Raw genomic sequence first — 20934 nt, forward strand, 5'->3', positions numbered from 1 at the left:
CATTATTGCCAAGATAGTATGGAAAGTGGTGTGTCAATTTATATTGGGGTGGAAAAGATAGTAATTCCCAGGAGCAGTTATTTCGTATGATCCTCCTTTTGCTAAAGGATTCCATTTGTTTGATGAAAACTTCGTACGATGAACCATTGTGGAAAAAATTTGTGAAAGGATGGCGGGATAGAGCTGCATAATGATGAAACAATATTCAAATAATGGAAATTGTACTTATATGCTTTGGATCCGAGCACGTTTATAGGTGTTCAACTAGAAGAAGTATGCATGCAAGCTAATGTTTAGTGAGAGTTGGTTATTGGAGGTGTAATTGGAATATATGTTATGAGTATTCGGCAATTACTCAACATCATTAGGTCATCATGTCATAAGTATGATGCTGGTACGTCAACGAGAGCCCAAGAACATATTTTGCTGCAAACACAAGTTTTTGATTGTACGTCTACGAAGCCGAAGAACCATATTTAGCTGCAAACAACAAGATTTTGAAGCTGGAGGCGTGCATTTAGGGTCGTGACAATTGTGATGTGGTGGAGGAACATAATAGGTCCTGATAAAGCCGCTTTCTTGAATCCCAATCACCTTATAATCTGAAGATTCCGACACGGTTAGTACAGACTCAGATGGTGATCCGTCGGATGATGAACAATTTGTTGCTTCAAGACCATCCATTCCACTTGGAGAAACAGCAGTTGGAGAAACATCAGTTGGTGGAAGGGCAGTTGGAGGAAGAGTAGTTCCACAGTTCCCACAGCCTGGAATCAACTACTTTCGCACCTTACCAGGTCCATATGATAGTTTTGACCCCAAAAACTTTGAGCGTGATGATCCCAGTGTGCATTATTGGAGTGAAAAGGATCCTACCAATGTCGGTTTGCATACTAAATTTAGAACGAAGTTGGAATTGAAGGCAGCTGTGACTCATTGGCATTTGGAAAAAATCCGACAATATACAGTTGTTGAAAGTAAAGGAAAGAGATGGCATGCAGTTTGTAAGTGGCCACAGGGAAATCCGAAAGATAAGTCCTTACCGCCATGTTTGTGGGAGTGCCGAGCAACACTGAGGAAGCATGATGAACACTGGCAAATTAGAGTGTTCAGCACTGCTCATACTTGCATGGGGGATCGTAACTATAATGGTCACGCTAATCTTTCGTCGGGTATGATAGCAGACAATAGATACGAGCCCGCTGAGCATATATGTAGTGTTCGTGGTCATTAGACAGCTCAATCCTCAATTGGCGCGATAAGCTCGTCTGCTTAAAAGCCATTTCCTTCAACTCGGATGCTTCCGGTATGAATCCTAGAAAATCCATACACCTGTCCGTCCAATATCCCGCGTCCGTCGGGGGGATGTAAGTTGTCAGAGCCTCTCCATCAACTTTCAGGCCCCATAAGACCTCCACGTCTTCCAGTGTCACAGTCGCTTCACCGACTGGAAAGTGAAACGTGTGAGTCTCTGGCCTCCAACGTTCAATCAGAGCTGTGATAAGATGGTGGTCAATTTCTTTTGGTTTACCACACCTTAACATACCCCCAAACCCCATCTGGTCCACTATTGTCAAGACATGTTGCTGGATGGGAACATCCCAAATTTTTCCTTCAAATCGTCGGCAGCGTACATCTTCGGATGGAACTCCTGCCCATATGTTGTTAGAGACGTGTTGTCTCTGAAAATATAATACAGATGGATCCGCAGGACCACATGCAAGCCGACGACGAGAGGTTGAAGATGATGCCATAATTTACCTACATAATTCAAATTCAACAATAACCAACCATAACATTTAATCCAATTTCATAAACCAAATTCAACAATAACCAACCATAAACCATTTCAATAATTAGATACAATTTAATCCAATATCACAAAATTGAACACCAACATCAAATAAGCAAGTTACACAACATTGCACATTCAAAATCATAAACCAATTCACCTACACAAAATTAACAATTTCAATTAACAATTCGCCCAACCTACCAATTTCAATTTTGCCTAACCTAAACAAATTTAACAATCTAAACTAATCAACCAAAACCCACATAAATCAAAACAATTTGCCCAATTTTTTAGCTATAAAAACCCTAGGGTTTAGGCTTATAATCAAATTTATACACAAATTAACTTAAACCAACACAATCCAACATAATAATCAACAATAATATCATTCAACCAATCCAAAATGCATAATATTTCTACTCAATTCACAACCCATTACAAACCCTAGCTATCCACCAATTACTATAATTATGTAAAAGGTAAGCATACTAACCGAATAAAATAGATGAATTTGGGGGAGAATAGCACCGATTGATGAATGTAGGCCGAAATCACGGAGAGAAGGCGCGCAGCTGGAGAAATCGCGAAGGCTGTGTGTTGTGAGGTTTTCGCGATTTGGGGAGGAACGCCTGGTATATCAGTCTGATTAAACACGCCACTCAGAATGGCGTTTTTCATGATTAAGTAAATACGCCACTCCGGTTGGCGTCTTTTACAAAACGTCAATATGTTCGGCGTTTCAACAAAGAAAACACGCCATTTACAAATGCGTTTTTTATTTATACACGCCAACCAAGTTGGCGTGTTTAATCGTAATTACAATCCGAGAGCATACACCCAAAATACGGCACAAGTATAAAACGCCATCATCGTTGGCGTATTTACCTTAAAACACGCCAATGACGTTGGCGTATTTACTAATAAAAACGCCAATGTGGTTGACGTTTTTCCCATTTGTGGAATAGATAACAAAATGGGTACATTTACGTAATATTTAGTGTAAACTCCCCCACAAACCCGATTTTCCCTCCAAACCCCCCCTCTGTTTCATAGGTAGTTCGCCGCAGATCTCGATCCTCATCCTCCGCCGTCGCCGCCTTCAATTAAAACTCCGACCGTCACTTTATCCATCTCCCATCGTCAATTGCCTATCCTGTAAGCCTCATGTCGTTTTCTGTTCACCCCCAACACCACCAATGCTCTCCATAGGCGAAGGCATCCAATAATCCATCTTGATTCTGAATTACGCCTTTCCTATCGCCTTTGTTGTAGCTTGTATTCTCTCGGTGGTTCAAAGCCCTAATTCAATTCGATGGACCGGAGTTCGAGATTCCAGAACCCCGTGCCTCTGAGCAGCGGGGGTTTCAGCAAGCCTCCGCAAATCCAGAACGACGGCGCAGGGATGAAGCCGCTTCCGCCGTTACTTCTCGATAGATTTAGGGCCATGGTGAAGGAGCGGGAGGATGAACTTAGGGTTTTTGGTGGTGCTGCTGGTTTGGCGCTGGGAACTGACGAAATTGTTCGGATTTATGAGATTGTTTTGTCGGAGCTCACTATCAATTCGAAGCCTATCATCACTGATCTCACTATAATTGCTGGAGAGCAGCGGGTGCACGGCGAGGGCATTGCTGGTGCCATTTGTTCCCGGATTATTGAGGTATAGCACTTAGGGTTCGGCAGCTATGGTAGTTCTTGTAATCTGAGTTGCAATTTCCGATTCTCCCCAGTGTATTGTAGTCGTTGCAAATGGAATTGTAGTGCTGGAAGGTTGATTGACTTGGATGAGTCTTCTTCTTTTACTTCTTCTCCTTTTTAATTATCTTTTCCCCCTTCTTCTGTTGGAAGTTTTTCAATTTCTATTGTCTTCTCCTTAATCTGGGTGTTTAAACAAACTAAGAGAGTGGTGATAACACAGATTGACTTGAAGTTTCTGGTTAAATTGATCAATAATATGGAATTGATGATGTGTCTCACTTAATGTGAAGTGCACTTCCAAAGACAACACTAATCAAGCTTCAAAATTGAATTCAGTAACTTCCTCACAACACAATTATGTAAACTTGAGATGAGTCCACTCTTGTGCACTTAAATTTTGTAAGTTGGAAAATCATGTCTGATCTTCTCATGACAGTACATTATTGAACTGCAAATAAATCAAAGCAAGGCCTATTTGCTCTTGTCAAATTTGTTCCAAAGCAAGCTTGTTGTCTTTTTTTTTCCCTTCTAATTAGATATTGGAATTGTTTTTTGTTCTTTGTTGAAGAACTTTTATTTATGTGGCCCTGGATTTTCTCATCTATCTAGAGATGGGTGGACTCTTCTTTTTATGTTATGCTCTTTGTGTTATCTTGCTATTGTATCCTCTTGGAGTTCCATGCCTTGTGATGAAATATTGTTGGTAGGCTCTAATTTTAGGTTTCTGCTCAAGACGGCATCGTATTATCTAATGTCACTTAATGACGTTTGTCCTAGACAAGATCTTGTAAATTTAAATGTTTGTTCGTAGAGGTGTTACATTTCTATACTTTATCTCATAGCTTAAAATCAGAGAGTCTTCTCCTATGGCTGAAGAGAGGAGTAGCAAATTTGAGTAATATAACCATAAATTTTGGTGCAGGGCATGTGATGGTTGATTTTCTTTGATTACATTCTCTGATAGTTGATTTTTTTTCAGGCTTCTGTCGAACATAAACTGCCTTCTTTGTACCTTTTGGATAGCATTGTGAAGAACATAGGCAAGGAATACATTAGATTCTTTTCTGCTCGCTTGCCTGAGGTCAGACCAGTTTGAGTGCATGTCAATTGAAGTCTTGCTTATCATTCTCGCCCTTTTTTTCACATGCCTATTATTGTTCTTTTTTTCATTTAATAGGTTTTCTGTGAGGCTTACACACAAGTCCACCCCAATATGCACCAAGCAATGCGCCATCTTTTTGGTACATGGTCAACAGTATTCCCACTGTCAGTGCTTCAAAAGATTGAGACACATTTGCCGTTTTCTCCTCCTGTGAATGGCCAGTCTTCTGGATTGAGCTCTTCAAGAGCTTCTGAATCTCCTCGACCTACACATGGGATACACATAAACCCAAAGTATTTGGAAGCACAAAATCAGTTTGGACAATCATCAGTAGATCCCGTAAGCTTCAGAAAGATCTTGGTTCTTTGTATTTCAACTCCCATATTTCCTCCCTTCCTTTTCTGCTCCTATAAAATGTCTGCGAGAGCGTGTGTGTTTGGTTTCTTTGGTATCAATTGTATTGCTACCCACTCTTATCATAATTTGGATATCAATGCAATGCTCTATCATTGTAAACCTCTTAGTGTTTTAGTGGTTTGAAGATAGGCGGATGTTCAATTTTTTAAGATAATCCGGTGCTATTAAGGATGCTGAAAACTCTTGAATTTTGAAAGGTTATAAAAGGAACAGGCAAAGACAAGGACCATCATGCTTTCCTTATTGAAACTCTTGTTGTGTCCTTTCTGTGTTAAAGTGGCACATTCATCCCCAGATACCTAACCTTCCCCCTATATTGGAATATCTTGTTTTAGACTGATATTTGAAAATGGTGTGATGAAGAATAGTGCCTCAGAAATGTTTCTCACGTTTTTGGCTTGTATGATCAAATTTTATGCCTATCAAATATTTTTCGAAGTTGGAGGAAATTGACAAAATAGTTTCTGACTTTCTGTTCAAATTTATATCCATAAATATATATGAATGGTGGCTGCATACTGGCTGCAGAAGTTATAATTTCTCATATTCAGCTTAACTGCTGAATTATGTTGATAATGGTTTTACTTTACTTCTCTTTGTTTGTTTGTCTTGATTGTTTGTTCTTTTCTTTTGTTTTGCATTTTTTCATGACATCTCGTGTGCTCATTTCTTATGGAAGTCATGCTGCTCTGAATTCATTTCATTGACATTTGGGTATAGTTAGTGATAGCATCTTCGTTTGCAAGAGAATGATCTTATATATCTAGCGTTGCCTGATTTGATGGTATAGTCTATAGATCATATGTCAATATTTGCAAGAGTCATCCTATGAAACTGATGTTTGATGGAACTTTAACTGAACTAATCCTATCAGGGGCACAGTTAGTGATACTCATAATTCAAAGTCATTTACTTTGCAGTTTGGAACTGAAGGAGTGAGCTCAACTGGTCGTGCAGGCCTTACAACTTCTGGTTTAGATGCTGTGAAAAAGTCTATTCCATCAGCTTCTAGGATAACAAAGTCCTCCCCTCCTTATGGACTTGGGCCTGGGGGATCATTGTCACCTGCTGGTCCTTCACTTGAGGAGTTTGGCATGGATAGTTCCACAAAGAGACTCGCTGTTAGGCAGTCACCATCTCGTCCTGGAACTGATTATGGGCCAAGCAAAGTGATGAACAGAGAAGAGGAGCCGAGTGAGTGGCGGAAAAGAACTTTGCAGGGAAATCTCAAACCACAGCATAAAGCAGCAGCAGCAACAGCAGCTTCAGTGTACAAATATAGTGGTGGTATTGATCTTAGAGGACCGAGAGCTTTGATTAGTGCCTATGGGATGGATGAACGTGAAAAAAACAATAAACATCATAAATCAGATGAGTTGGATTCAAATGGTGCTGAGCAAAAGATAGGTATCAGGACATGGCAAAACACTGAAGAGGAAGAATTTGATTGGGAAGACATGACCCCATCTTTAGCAGATCGGAAGCAGTCTAGTGATACTTATTCATCTCTTCCACCTCTAGGTAACTTGACTGGAAGACAGAGCATTGTTGCAAACCATGCTCCACGTTTGGTGAGTGATTAACAGGCAACTCTTCTGAGGCTTACTCTTCTTATATTAAAATCCTTTATTTTGAGAATGTTTCTCGTATAAATGTGGTGTTAACTTCCAACTGTGTAGCCTTATTTAAATTTTCATCACTTATATGATAAAATATTTAAGTTTATAAGTAAATGATATCATTTGTATGACTAAGCATCTGTATTGGCACATTATTTTAATTGGTGGATCTATGTGACCAGTAAAAGATCTGAATGGAGGTTGCAACTATGTCTTTTCTAATCTTTAGTAGAATAGTCAGACCCCACACTTGAATATAATTGAAGTACTACTTGGATGTTTCTTCTAGACTCAAACCATGACCTTTTGCATGTTTTTTCTGACAGTCTACTCGTGGGTCTGTAAACAATGTTGCTGGAGTTCTGCCAAATGTTGCTGGCGCCAGTGATTTGACAAGCCATATTCCTCCTAATTTTGGCCGAGAATCTCTGATTTTGCCGCCACAGCAGTCTCAGAACCAATTTAATGCCAAAGGAGGCGGTTCTCTAGCTGAAAGTAGAGGCTTTTTAACTGGTGGGGAGCAAAGGAGCCAAGTTGGAAATTTCTCAAATATTGATTGGAAGTCTGGTGGGCCTGCTGGTGTTGTTTCCACATTTAGTTCCACCTACGACTCACTAGCTCCTGAAATTCAATCAGGTGATGTTGCTTTAAGAAAAACATGGAATCCTGCAAATTTTCAAAACTCACAGGTTTTGCCATCACACACGAGTCTTCCTCAGCAAATGCAGTTTAGAGGCCAGTTTGGTATGAAGAATGGTTCCAGTATTGCCGACCAAGTTCAGTCTGAGCCTGGTAGCAGTAGAAGCATGCCACAGTTGAACTTGCCCCAAATTTCTAGTATTCGTCCAGGAATGGTTCCTATGAATTTGCATGGTGCAGCACCGCCAAACTTTTCAGTGGTTCGAGAGTCACGGCAAAATATACACTTGCCTTATTCAGTGCCCAGTTCATCAAATACAATGGTATCACCTTTAAACTATGGAAACTTAGCTCATGGGCAGGGTCCTGCTGCCACTACTCCACATAATTTAGTTCCGGGCATGCAATCCTCCTTGCCAATCCTAAACGGCCCTAATATGTCATTTCAAGTACCCATGGCAACTTTACAGCCTCCACCGAGGGGTTCTCATCCAGGAACTACCCAGGCATATCCTATTGGTCAAAATAATGGGCAAGTTGCTCCTAATGCCTCTGTAGGGAATGGACTTTCAGGGTTAATTTCTTCTTTAATGGTCCAGGGTTTAATATCTTTACCAAAGCAGGTATATGTCTGTTCGCTTGTTGTATCCTGTTTGTTCATCATTACCTATATGATGTGCACCTATCTTCATTTTCAATCTATACACAATGCCAGGATTCTGTCGGAGTGGAGTTCGATCAAGACAGTCTTAAGGTTCGTCATGAAAGTGCAATTACGGCTTTATATGCTGATCTTCCAAGGCAATGCAGAACATGTGGCCATCGATTTAAAGACCAAGAAGAGCACAGCAAGCATATGGATTGGCATGTAAACAAGAATCGAACTCTAAAAAACCGTAAGACAAAACCTTCTCCAAAGTGGTTTGTGAGTGTTAACATGTGGCTCAGTGGCACAGAAGCCTTGGGAACCGAAACAGCTCCAGGTTTCTTGCCCGTTGAGAATACTGTGGAAAAGGAGGAGGATGAAGAAATGTCTGTTCCCGCTGATGATAGCCAGAAGGCTTGCGCATTATGTGGAGAGCCCTTTGACGATTACTATAGTGACGAGATGGAAGAATGGATGTATAGGGGAGCCGTATACATGCATGCACCAGGTGGATTAACAGTTGGAATGGACACATCGCAGTTAGGTCCTATAGTGCATGCTAAATGTAGGTCTGACTCACATGGGGTTTCATCGGAAGACTATAAGAAGGATGAAATGGTATGCCTTTTTTCTGCTTCTCTTTCTTGAACCTTACATTTACTGCCTTGTTTAATAGGTGTCTTAAATTGCACTTTTATTTTGCGGTTATACTTGGAACAAAGGTCAACCCTCTCGTTGCTTTCCGTGTGCAGGAATCAACCAAAGAAGGTAGTAAAAGGAAAAAACCACGGTGTGTTTAACATCCTGAGATGGCCTACAGGTCACATGTAACCCACTTGTTTTAATTTATTTTAATTTTTCTATAGCATCTGTAGCCTACCAGAAAATGTGTACATGAGAAGTGGACCTGTTTTATCGGTCTTGTGGAAAAGAAAAAGAGTTGAGCAGATTCCACATCGCGGCCTCCATTCTTCCCTCTCTTTTTTAGCATTCTTTACTAGCTTTTTTCCATAAGAGTGGTACTTCACTTTGTGTTGAAGCCATTGTTTAAAATTATTGTTAGGGTAGGGCGTGGCGGGTTGTTTGTTCGATGTTGAGTGCAGGACAGTAGGGGTAGGACGTGGGGTGTATACTTGCTCTTATTTTGCAGGAGGTTCGCCTGTACAGAGGAGCTTGTATCCTTGTATTCTGAAGGAACACGATAGGGTTGAAGAAAGAGCAGTTTCTGCTGCATCTGCTATGAGTTGTGGTTTTTTTTTGTTTAACATTTTTCAAGTATTGCTAAATTGGATGTAATTTGTAGTTAGCTATAGCAATGTTTTCTTCTTCGCTCTTACTCCAGTCTCCTTGTGGAAATTTCATTTAAAGTGAGACATGTTTTATTCTGTAATGGCAAAAATGTGAATTGCTGATTATAGCTTATATGATTGGGAATGGCTTTTAAGTTTTAATGTAATTTCATGTGATTTTTCATTGCTTTTTTTCTTCTTTTTATTAAGAATAGGTTCAGATATTGTACATGACATAATTTTTGATCTTAGTAATTGTCATTAGTTACATTATTAAGTTTCAAATATAGAGAAACTTAGTTACATCGGGATTGATGAATACTTCTATTGAAAAAAAAGAAAATTATAAAAAAAATCAGGAAATTTGATAAATGCAAGTGGTTTGATTGAATGAGATCTTGTCTGGTCGAGTGACAATCGAAATAACTTTATAGTGTGAGATGTGCATGCGTTTATAATTGACTCCTATAATTTACAAAAAATTATGATTTTTCTGAACATTTTCTCCAAAAGAAACTAAAGAGAGATTTGATTGGAATGGCATCTTTGCATGCCGGCCCGAAAACAGAACTTGTTCGGCCCGATCCGACACGTGCCACTCGTGTGATTCTCACGCACTAAAAAATAAAATAATTTGGATTTTACTGAAGATAGAGAGATCAGAGAAGACCGAAAGTAATCAATAAGTTTGCTAGAGAGTTGAGATAATTATAACCAAAAAAAAAATTGGGGAGGAAAAATCCGAAACTAGTCGTTATTGGAGTTGTGTTGAGCAATTGAGCTGAGAATCGGAGGCGGAGTGATCGGAGTGGGTTACGGGAGGCGAAAGATCAAAGATGCGAGGACGATGTGGAAGGAGACTAGAGAGAGAGAGCTCGGGAACCTTCGCCCTAATTTGTTCAGCAGTCGCATTTTCCAAATCTAGGATTTCGTCCATTCAGCTCTCCAATTCCAAGGAAATCGTCTACTCTCATCGCGGCTCAGTCAACTCACTTCAGGTCCTTTCCCTTCCTATTATATTGATTGGAGTGTTTTTCATGCTGTTGATATTCAGCTTTCGTCGATTCTGCTGCATATGGTTGGCGGATTTGATTCCTTTTCCTGTTATAGAGAGGACGTTTTTTTTTACCTGATATAGTATGTATGTATGTGTCAGTCAGTCAGTGTGTGTGTGGGGTAGTAAGCTGGATGTTGGATTTTTTGCTTCTGTGTGTTTCCAGTAATGGAAATTGTGTCGTGTTTAGGATCGGCAGGTAATGATGACTGTTCCTTTAATTGACGAATCAGAGTTCCTATTTGGAATGAATATTTGTCCCAAGTTGGTATGCGTTTTGACAGCAGAGGACTTGGGTCAGAGTTCATATTGAGCTTCCTGTTTCAGTGCCTATAATGCATTGTCTTTGTTGTGAATTAAGTCAAAAACATGTTTACTCAATGCAATATATGTTAAAAGGAGGTTTTCTGGGATCGTTATGATCTCAAGATCAGGTTGATTTGACAGAGGGTCGATATCTACTGGCTGGTGCGTCGGATGCAACTGTTGCAGTTTATGATGTTCAGCGAGCGACAGATCATGATGGCCGTGGCCGAATTTCAAAGCATAAGTCGTTGCTTCTCATCAACAAGCAGCATGAGCATGGGCATAAATATGCGATATCATCTGCCATCTGGTATCCGATCGACACGGGGTTGTTTGTTACTGGTTCTTATGACCATCATATCAATGTTTGGGATACGAATACTACACAAGTGAGATATTTTGCCGCCATCTGCCCCAGTTTCTTCTATTTCATTTTTCTACAAGTTTACATTTGTAAAATTATCCTTTGCAGGTTGTAATGAATTTCAAAATGCCTGGAAAGGTTTATAGAAATGCTATGTCTTCAATAGCAAGATCACACATGTTAATTGCTGCTGGAACTGAAGATGTCCAAGTTCGATTGTGTGATATTGCTTCTGGTGCATTTGCTCACACTTTGTCTGGTCATCGCGGTATGGAGATACTGGTGGACTATCTTGCATTGCATGAAGTTAAATCATTGCCTGGTTGTGGTCTAGTCTTCAATATTCAACTTGGGTACATCTAACAAAAACAAGTAATTCTTAAATGTAACTTAGAAAGACTTAAAATGGTTCATATGATTTCTCTGCCCCTCAAATTCTACATTCTAAAATTCTTATTCACTCTGGAACTTTGAAATGGGCAGTTGCATCCGTACATATTTGCAATGTGCAAGTAGAGTATGTATTCTGCTCTAGTTTACAATCTCTAATGATCAAAACTTGAAATTTCTTTTATTTGAATTTTTAAACAATCAGGCTATTTTACAATGCTTATTTGAGGCACTTGGAAGCAGATATATAATGTCAGCAAATTAATTGTGTTTTCTGAGTTTAAGAGGTGTAAAGTGGACAAGTATCGATAAGGATAATTTGCAGTTAATAGATCTGAACTAACACGTTTTACATATAATCTCTCAATTCTCTCTCTTTATGTTTTGTCATATATTTCCTTGTCCTAATATACAGTCTTAATAATGCTGGTTTGGCCAATTACTAGACTTCATCTAGCCTTTTCTTACTCTAATAGATGCTAGACTCTTCCTTTGAGTACTTTATTTTATTTGTTCTGTTCACTTCGCATAAGCCTAATACCTCTCTTGTTGTCTGCCTTAGTTTCATTAGTAACACAACATATTAATATTGATCGAACTACCTCCAAATGGAATATAGGAAAGTCATTTTATTTCTTTTGTCACTCTTAATAGTTCAAATACATGTGTGTAGATAATGTTTGTACTGCAATTTACTAAATCTTTGTTAATATCTCCTGATTCTTTTGACAGATGGAGTAATGTCGTTGGAGTGGTCCACTTCTAGCGAGTGGGTATTGGTCACCGGAGGATGTGACGGTGCAATACGCTTCTGGGACATCAGACGGGCTGGGTGTTTTCGTGTTTTGGATCAATCCCATTCCCAGTTAGGAAGACGTCCACCTCTCCTTGCAGCAACAAATAAGGTACCAGTTTCCTGCGATTTCTGTTTTTAATTGATTTCTAAGTTAATACTCTGTGTATTGCCTCCTTAACTATTAGCTTGCTAACATAGTAACATGTTCATCTCATGATTTGTTTTATTACTGTGATTCCGAAGAATTAAAAGTTGTTTATTCAAAACTGCAATGACCTGTGGCCATATTTTGTCATTTAAATAAGACAATCATTCAGTAGAAATTTAATCATGATATACAGGAAATGCTGCACATATAGACTACTACTAAGCACGTTTAGGAAACGGACTCTTGGTATCACATGCTTGTATGAAATATTGATGTTAGTATAATCTTATGGAATCTTCTGCAGAAATCATCATCACATCAAAGTTCTGCAAGAGCCCGACCACCTCAAAAAAAATCAACTAATGGTAACACTGTAAAGTCCCAGGGTGTCACTAAGGTTCCTAGTCAAATGAAAGGTGCAAAACAGAGATCACATCCTGGAATGATTTCGAGCCATGATCGTGCCACGGCCCATTATGGTGTAGTAACTGGATTAAAGGTGACTGAAGATGGCATGTATCTTCTAAGCGCAGGTTGAATTCACTACTGTTGAAGAAACATTTATATCTTATTGTCCTTCCCAGCTTTATGGTTTCTCTTTGTTCTGAAATATTATGTGAACTCAGTTTGGATAACTACTTTCTTCTGTTAGAACACTTGAGATAAGAAGTATATGCAGGGTTTTATTTGTCTGGATAATCATATTCCTTTTCCCTTCTTTTCTTTCAAATGACTTTAAACATGAGAAAGTATTGCATTGCTTGTCATGTGATGGTTATGAATCTTATGATCATCTGTTACCTTTCATTTGATGACTCTCAACTGGTCTATAGCATATATGGCGCTTGGACCAGTTCTTACATTTCTTTTAAGTTTTAAGCCAATTTCTACATGGAAGAACAAGAAAAGTATTGCTATTGGTTCTCTTCCTACCCTGTTGTATATTAATGCTGTTACAGGAAGTTAGATTTTTAAGGATTCCTTTACAGTAGTTTCCACAGTTATATGCTTTGAGTATCTGTTACAGGAAGTTAGATTTTAAGGATTCCTTTACAGTAGTTTCCACAGTTATATGCTTTGAGTATTCCTTCTTTCAGTGGTTCTAGAATCTAGAATTGAGAGTATTTTCTCTTCAGAATGTCCGTTTGCTTTTGCTCTGGTTACAAGTGATTTTGACTACGACATCGTTTTACGATTGTTCATTTGAAAATATTGAATTAGTTATGATCTTTTGACTCAGGTTCTGATTCAAGGTTGAGATTGTGGGATATAGAGTCTGGTTGCAATACACTAGTCAACTTTGAAACTGCACGCCTGCAAAGTAGCAAGGCCATACAGATGGCTGTATCCCAAGACTCAGCTCTTTCTTTTGTTCCTTGCATGACCACTGTAAAAGTATACACTTACTCTACTTACTTTAGTACTATATCATAATCCCGTTTCAAATATTTGATGCACTTATTCTCTCAATCTATCAGGTCTTGATATTTGGTCTGGCCAAACTAAGTACGCATTTCGTGGCCACTATGAAAATGTGAACTGCTGTTGGTATAATGCACAAGATCAGGTCTGCCTGTCTCTCATATATTGTACACATGCTGCATGCCCCATAGAATATATGCCATTAGATCTATGTTCCATTCATAAAGATGTATGAACTTGCCATTCTTTAGGTTGTTAATGGGCTACAATATGATTTCCCATATCCCATTGTGACCATTTTTCACAAGTACAATTAAATTAGCGGGGACTGGGAGAGGGATCTTTTCGATTGGCAATTGCTTAGGAAATTTTCATCGGAGTTTTATCTTTCAGATGACTAATCAATTGGTCTATATATCATATAGGAGTTGTATACTGGTGGCAATGATAGGCAAATTCTTGTCTGGTCTCCACCCAAGTCCATTTCCACTGAAGATGTAAGCTTTTGGAACCTCGTGTTTACACAATGGTAGTATATGCTAAGACTGCGACTTGAACCATCGTTTTATGTCAAAATGCAGGATGAATCGAAGAACGGGGAGGCTGCCACCAGTGACCAGGATAACTGGAGTGATTAAGGCATTCATATGCCTTGGTCGATCAATTTTCCCGTTCTGCAACATACATCGTCTAGTACAAATTACTAACAATGCACTATTAGTGGGTTTCAAGTTCAAAGGATTCTAAATGCTTTCCATATTGTGCATCAATTTTCATAATATCAAGTATTTTCAGCGTTGTTGTATTGCAATTTTGTTATGTAACAATTTGTTATGCCCTAAAAGGACTCAAATCTCGCACCTCTATACTATTCTTGTGTTCCTTAAAGAGAAAGAAATTAACAAATGGAGCTAAAAAACTTGAACTTTAGTTAATATAGTTAGGAAGACACCATAAGCGACTCTATTCATTTTTAGGATGTCCAACTTAAAGTGAGTCATTTAATTTTTTGGCAAAATATAACACAAAGATTTTATCTTACTTTATTATCTCACCTATTATATTTTCTTTTCACTTATCTACTTTATTATCTTTCCTACTCATTCTTCTCCATTTAGCTCTCTAAATATCATTTTTTTCTTAAATACTAGTATGTCCAAAAGAAATGTGTTGCTTATAGCCGGAATGGGAGGGAGTATGTTTTCTTTTTGAAATATCTCAGTTTAATAAAATTCATGTTTTCTTAACTCATTTGCAAAAATATATCCTTAGTTAATGTAGGAAACAATTACATTCGTGTATATACAATTAACTAAAATAATTAATGACCTTCGCCAACCACCTTGATACATTAATATTTAATCTAAAAATAATATTTTTAACTCATTTGCATATCCTTAGATAATCGTGAAATGAATTGTATACCAATATAGGAAATAAATGAATACCAATATAGGAAACAATGATGTTCATGATATATTCCCTCCGTTTCATATAATAGAGACATTTTATTTTTTACACTCATTTTAAAAAAATAATATTATAAATAGTTAAAATAGAGAAATAGTGAAATAAGAAAGAGAATAATGTAGGAAGTCTTCAATCATATGTTTTGTCCTTATTAGCCACTCATTTGCATATGCTCTCAGTCGCGCAACTCTTTTTTGGCTATTAGAATAATGAGACCCACTATTCCCTACAGTATCCTCTCTCAGCCGCGCAACGCTTTTACTGCCGCCTCTGCATATGCATTTTTCTAGTTATTATTTGTGCTTTGCACATCCATTTTTAAAGCGTTGATGATATATTTAAAAACATAAATTAGCGTTCTTAAGTAATTGTATTAGAAAACGTCCTTAACAGTTTTTTTATCGTTGTAAGTGACATAATATTGAAATTAGGCAAATATGTAATTTTACTCCATAGTCATATTATGAAATTTTAGGTATATAATCAGCAATAGTTTATTGTGTAACACATAATGACATTAATATGTCAACACATAATGTCAACAAAATTATGTGTTGACATTTTTAATACAATGCGTTGATGAGTTAACAGAGTTAGTAACTTAAGAAAGTTAGCAATTGATCACACCCCTTGTTTTATATCCTTAGGAATGTGATCAAATGCAAACTCTAAATATTGTACAAACTCCAAACTATGATCTGTACCGTTAGAAAATATCAACAGATGACAAAATAGTAGCAACAAAAATGTCAACACAGTGTCAACGGTTGATGCTGTGTTGATATTGTGTTGACATTGTGTTGACATTGTGGTGAAAGCCTATTTCAAAAGAAAACCCATGAAAGGGAGAGAGTTTTGGCTAATGTTTTGGAGGTGCTCCAACAAGTACACACTTTGTTCTTTGACAAGGTATGTCTACTCTCACATATGGGTGATAATTTTTTAACCGACATGAACACACACGAAATTAATGGGTTTGGATCAAATCTGATGGAGTTTGTGTCCTTATTATGTACCCGATCGACAATTTTCTGTTGGGTCTAGGTTGGGCTGGATGACACGAGTTTTAATGTGGAATTGGTAAAGTAAGAGAAAAGTGAAAAAAGTAAGAGAGAAGTAGTGTTAATGGAATGTGAGGTCCATATTATTAGTAAGAGAGACGGGAAAAAAGTAAGAGAGAAATAGTGTTAGTGGAATGTGGGGTCCATATTATTAGTAAGAGAGAAGGAAAAGAGTAAGAGAGAAGTTGTTGAAAACTTTCCTTTTTTAGTGGACAACCAAAAATGGCAAATGTGCTCTATTTTTTGTGGACGGAGGGAGTATAATGATTTCAATTTTTTATTTTTTTTATTATACTTAGTTTTATTTTCCCTGTTCATTTAAATAAGAATTAATTGTGTAAATCAGGTTTAATCATATTATATCTGGTTTGAATGGCGTAAAATAGATTCGTGCCGTTTAGGTCATATTGTATTGTTACGGGCACAAATGGTGAGTTGGTCGTGTTGATCTAATAATGACCCAACCTGCACTATTTCTTATCCTATACTATTATCTATCTAATAAGTACAATATAAAGTTCGAAGGTTTTTTACAAAAAATTTTTTTCTCTTTACGCAAGGATGATATAAAAGATCGAGATGTGAGACAAGTAAGTCTTGAGTCTACAACTTATTGTTTTACAACATAATACATGCAAACACAATGTGATCCTTTTAGGGCGTACATTAGTTGAAGTATGCTTGCATTCACATTATCTTTGTTATTTATTTATATAGATTGTTATGATTTGATGTGTGAAATATATGTTTAAAGAATTAAGCAGAAAGAGATAGGGATAAAATCATTATCTGGTTATTAGTTTCTCATAAATCGAACCCTTCTCCGTAAGACTGTCCACAATCTAATAGATTGGGAGTTGGGAGGGAGGGAGCAAGTTACAAATATTTAAATTATGATCTAACGACTGACATAATCTTGGTATCAATCCGGTCATCGTCTTCGGAATTGTGGGCTCGGTATGATAGCCGCAGGCTCATCACTGGTGGGCATGAGTTTGGGTGAACTTGTATCAAGAAAACAGACACAGACACAGACACAGACGCAGGCATAGACATGGACAAAAGCCACATGCCCCTTGCCTTGCTCTGCATATATCCATAAAAAAACGTTTTCATAAAATGAAGAAACGCCTCACTTATAGCTGTTTATCAATAATCAACATAAGGATTCAATTTTTATGCGTTCGCCAATGCACATAAGGAAATAAAACAATAATCTATAACTAATATAAAAAGGAAATAATACCTAAAAAAAGATTTGACCGTATAATATTTATATAAATCTTTTTAAACACAACCAGTTGAAAATTCAACTCAGATCATTGTTGGAAACACTAACCCCGACCAGTCTTCACGCCATTATTGTACTAAAATAACTAATACAACCAGGACGGATGTATATGCACTCTACAAGGGGCAAATGGCCCACCTCATAAAAATTTATTTGTGCTATTTTGATCACTATTTTTAAATTTTTTTTGAAATACCTTTATAAATGCCCCTTTTCAAAACCTTAAAATGTCTTTGTATAGAATTTTGCTCCACTTACATAGAATTTCTGGTTCCGTCCCTGAATACAACTTTGCCTTGCTATTCATATTAATGTTACAATAACATCAATCATATACTAGCTCTAGCACTAGTATCTTTTTCTTTTTGTTTTAAGTTTCATGATTCAAGTATATAATTAAGTGGACCCTTTTTGAAAGTAGGATAGACAGAACACAATCACAACCCACACAAACATTAGAAACATTGGTGGTTGCAAAGAAAGGAAAGTACAACAAGCAAAGCTAAGAGTACAATCCTCATGGCACACTTAGACATAAGCAAAACATGTAGAGTTCCATCAAGTAGAGAGATTCCTCAGCACAACATGGGCAAGATTTTTTTCAGAAAGAGAAAAGAAAAAGATGAGCTCCCAAAAATCAAACATATCAAACCAAATTTTTACACTAAACATCATTTGTGATGGGAAATATTGCAACACAAGTGTATCTAATCAAAGAGACAGCAGACAACCCTCTTCCTCAATCACATTATTTTTTCTCACCTTTCCAAAACCTAAAAAACAATTTGAAAAAAAGCAGACCCACTAAAACTAGGGCTGCATGTGGCTATAATAAGCTATAAATATAAATATGTAGTTAAAAATAATCAATCAAACAAATTGGTTTTTCAAGAAAACCCAATGGCCAAAACTGTGTGAAAGTCATCATCTTTGTGAGCTTCATTTCCTTTCCTTTTCATTCTTTCAAACTTCTCATGTAGCTTTCATGTTCTTCTGCCAAACTTCATCCTTCCTTTTTCCTTTCCCCTTTTCCCAAATGAATATATTTCCTTTCTACTTTGTGTCGAATCAACTCCATAAATCATATACAAACATGAAAATTATCATCACAAGCATAACTCTCACCCAAGTTGATGCTTCCTTTCAAGGCTTTGGCTTCTTCTTCTTCTTCTTCTTCTTCTTCTTCTTCTTCTTCTCATCCACATTGCAGGATTCATCCATCCGATCGAACACGAGGCGTGTTCGCTTCGAGGGATTCACGGAGTAACTTCCATAATCTTGTAATTGGATAGGGGATAGAACAGGAGAGTCAATGCCTTTGGCTACATTCAATCTCTCAATCTCCATTTCTTGAAATGAATTGTAGCAAGAAATGATAGTATCCTGCAAGATTATAAATCCCATTAATTCCCCTAAACAAATACTGATAATTCATTATCAAATTTTCAGCACTCACACTATTGTAAGAGTGAAGAGGTGTCAAGCAACCAATCTTGAGGTGCAATGCATCTTTTGTCAATTCTTGGTCTAATACAAGCAATGTGGCAGCTGCTGATATCACAGATGGCCTATGACACATTATTTTTGCATCTACATTCAAAATCAAGATCAATCAAACAAACAAATCCAACTTTCAAGAAAAAGGGTGACAAAAAAAGACACTAACCAACCTCTCACTGAGGTCAAAATAACTTCCTTGACTCTTGAAAGCCAGTTTTTTGGTGGTGAATTGTTGTCACAAAACTTGCTAGCAAAGAATGTGGTGAAACTGAAAGGGGTTAAAGATCCCATTTTCCAACCCAAAGCATTCAAGACCAAAAGCTCCATCCTCTGAATCACACTGCTCTCAAAATTGTAATCTTCAACACAAAATTCAGACAATGCTGGCACCCTAATTTCCTCCACTTTGGCAGCCAGTGACAGACAAGCCATAGACAAAAGCCTCATGGCCCAAGATTGCTCTTCCTATATTCACACAAAAAACATTCAAGAAAATGAAGCCCACATTATCAAAATTGAATCTTTCCAAGCCAAAACCAACTTACATCAATAGATCTTATCGAGAGAAATCTATCAAGATATGTAACTGATGCATAAGCAGTTTCCACTCCAAATCCAAGAACTTCCCTTTTCTGCATAAAAAAAAATCCAATCTTTACCACTCATTCATCAAGAAAATCACCAAACACTACAAAGATTCAATCTTTAAATTCAAATCAAACACACACTAAATGGGTTTTGGTACAAACTCTGAGAATGTAATCAATCCCCTCCAAACGCCTCCTTTGAATCCAAGAATTCCGGAGAAGATCTTGCATTTGGGACACTCCATCTCTGATTTCTTTATCAAGAAGTGTTTGAATGTAATCATCATCATTTGCATATACTGAAATTTCTTCATCCTCTTCACCGCCTAAACTTCCCAAATCCTCTTTACATAGGAGACTACTAGGAGAGAGCATTGATTGAGAGCTACTCTCCATATTAGTGTTGTTTTTTTTTTCTTGTGTTGAATTTTGTTTTACTCAAATCTAAATAAAGATTTGGGAGAGAATCTAAGGATATGTATGAAATGGCGTGGGAGAAATTTATGCCGCGAAAACAAGCGGGTATCTCTGATAATGGTGGTCGTGTCTTCTAATTAGGCATGTGATATCATAACCATAACTACCATTATTTATTTATTTCATTGTTTTTATATGTGTTGTTGAGGTTTACATTTTAACCGTTGGTCACACTATTTAGTAAGATCATCGTAACTGTCATATTTACTTTGTATTTATTTGTTGAATAATACCCTTGAATTTTGAATAGAATCAATCAAACTGGTTTTATTATAATTAATACTCCTACCTTTGTGTTGAAATGAAACGTTTTGAATAAAAAATCACCAAATTAATTTGGGAGTAATATTTAGGAGTGGTTAGTGAATTAACATTGGGATTTGAACTAAATTTTTGCTTAATGTGAATTACAGATATTTTACGGATAGTTTGATGCAATTCGATTATTGGAATTACGGATATGTTAATCATACTCCATAATAATATAGCTTTGGTCGATTTCTTTAATAATGCATCAATGTCGTCGATTCAATAATTATATTAGCCTTTCCAAAATTTATGTGACAAAGTACCATATGGTAGACCTCAATTGCACCGTCCTTCCAACTCACATTTTGGTGATTCTTTTTCACCATTTATTCTGTAGACTATACCATAAATTGTTCGTCTTTTATAGTTATGATCAAATGTAAAACAATGGAGTATATAAAATGAATGGTATCTTTCCACCTTGTGTGGTAGTGTAATCATAGTATTTGTATCCTTATATAGTATGATCTAGTGGTTATGTTTTTGTGCAATATGGTGTCTTAATTGTTTTGTTTTCAACTTTTAATTTAATTATAAAACTATATTAAATTATTACT

General features: G+C 37.1%; 2 protein-coding genes and 1 pseudogene across 2 annotated transcripts; 2 read left to right on the forward strand and 1 right to left on the reverse strand.

Annotated features, from left to right (window-relative positions):
* Nucleotides 1–2817: 2817 nt before the first annotated feature.
* On the forward strand, nt 2818–8713 carry LOC121754877 (polyadenylation and cleavage factor homolog 4-like). The gene is made up of 7 exons (XM_042150169.1): nt 2818–3452; nt 4470–4571; nt 4668–4931; nt 5930–6580; nt 6955–7890; nt 7983–8531; nt 8666–8713. The coding sequence occupies exons 1-7, from the start codon at nt 3108–3110 to the stop codon at nt 8711–8713; spliced, it is 2895 nt and encodes a 964-aa protein (XP_042006103.1). The 5' UTR covers nt 2818–3107.
* Nucleotides 8714–10034: 1321 nt separating this feature from the next.
* LOC121753563 lies at nt 10035–14546 on the forward strand (annotated as a pseudogene).
* Nucleotides 14547–18178: 3632 nt separating this feature from the next.
* LOC121755096 (cyclin-D3-1-like) lies at nt 18179–20082 on the reverse strand. Its single transcript, XM_042150391.1, has 5 exons — nt 19754–20082; nt 19550–19636; nt 19175–19469; nt 18961–19094; nt 18179–18887 (listed from the first exon to the last, which is right to left on the reverse strand). Exons 1-5 carry the CDS (start codon nt 19985–19987, stop codon nt 18648–18650), a joined length of 990 nt encoding a protein of 329 aa, XP_042006325.1. The 5' UTR covers nt 19988–20082; the 3' UTR covers nt 18179–18647.
* Between the last annotated feature and the right edge of the window lie 852 nt (nt 20083–20934).

Source organism: Salvia splendens, chromosome 11 (genome assembly GCF_004379255.2).
Source record: "Salvia splendens isolate huo1 chromosome 11, SspV2, whole genome shotgun sequence".
Lineage (NCBI taxonomy): Eukaryota > Viridiplantae > Streptophyta > Magnoliopsida > Lamiales > Lamiaceae > Salvia > Salvia splendens.

What these genes read in the sequence shown, in the direction of transcription:
- LOC121755096 (XM_042150391.1), bottom strand. Translation starts at nt 19,987, where the DNA reads ATGGAGAGTAGCTCTCAATCAATGCTCTCTCCTAGTAGTCTCCTATGT. An exon ending in TCTCGATAAGATCTATTGAT is followed by an intron (nt 19,470 to 19,549) that starts GTAAGTTGGTTT and finishes GTGTGAATATAG; the next exon opens with GAAGAGCAATCTTGGGCCAT. An exon ending in CTCTTCACTCTTACAATAGT is followed by an intron (nt 18,888 to 18,960) that starts GTGAGTGCTGAA and finishes ATAATCTTGCAG; the next exon opens with GATACTATCATTTCTTGCTA.
- LOC121754877 (XM_042150169.1), top strand. Translation starts at nt 3,108, where the DNA reads ATGGACCGGAGTTCGAGATTCCAGAACCCCGTGCCTCTGAGCAGCGGG. An exon ending in CAAACCATGCTCCACGTTTG is followed by an intron (nt 6,581 to 6,954) that starts GTGAGTGATTAA and finishes TTTTTCTGACAG; the next exon opens with TCTACTCGTGGGTCTGTAAA. An exon ending in TAATATCTTTACCAAAGCAG is followed by an intron (nt 7,891 to 7,982) that starts GTATATGTCTGT and finishes ACACAATGCCAG; the next exon opens with GATTCTGTCGGAGTGGAGTT.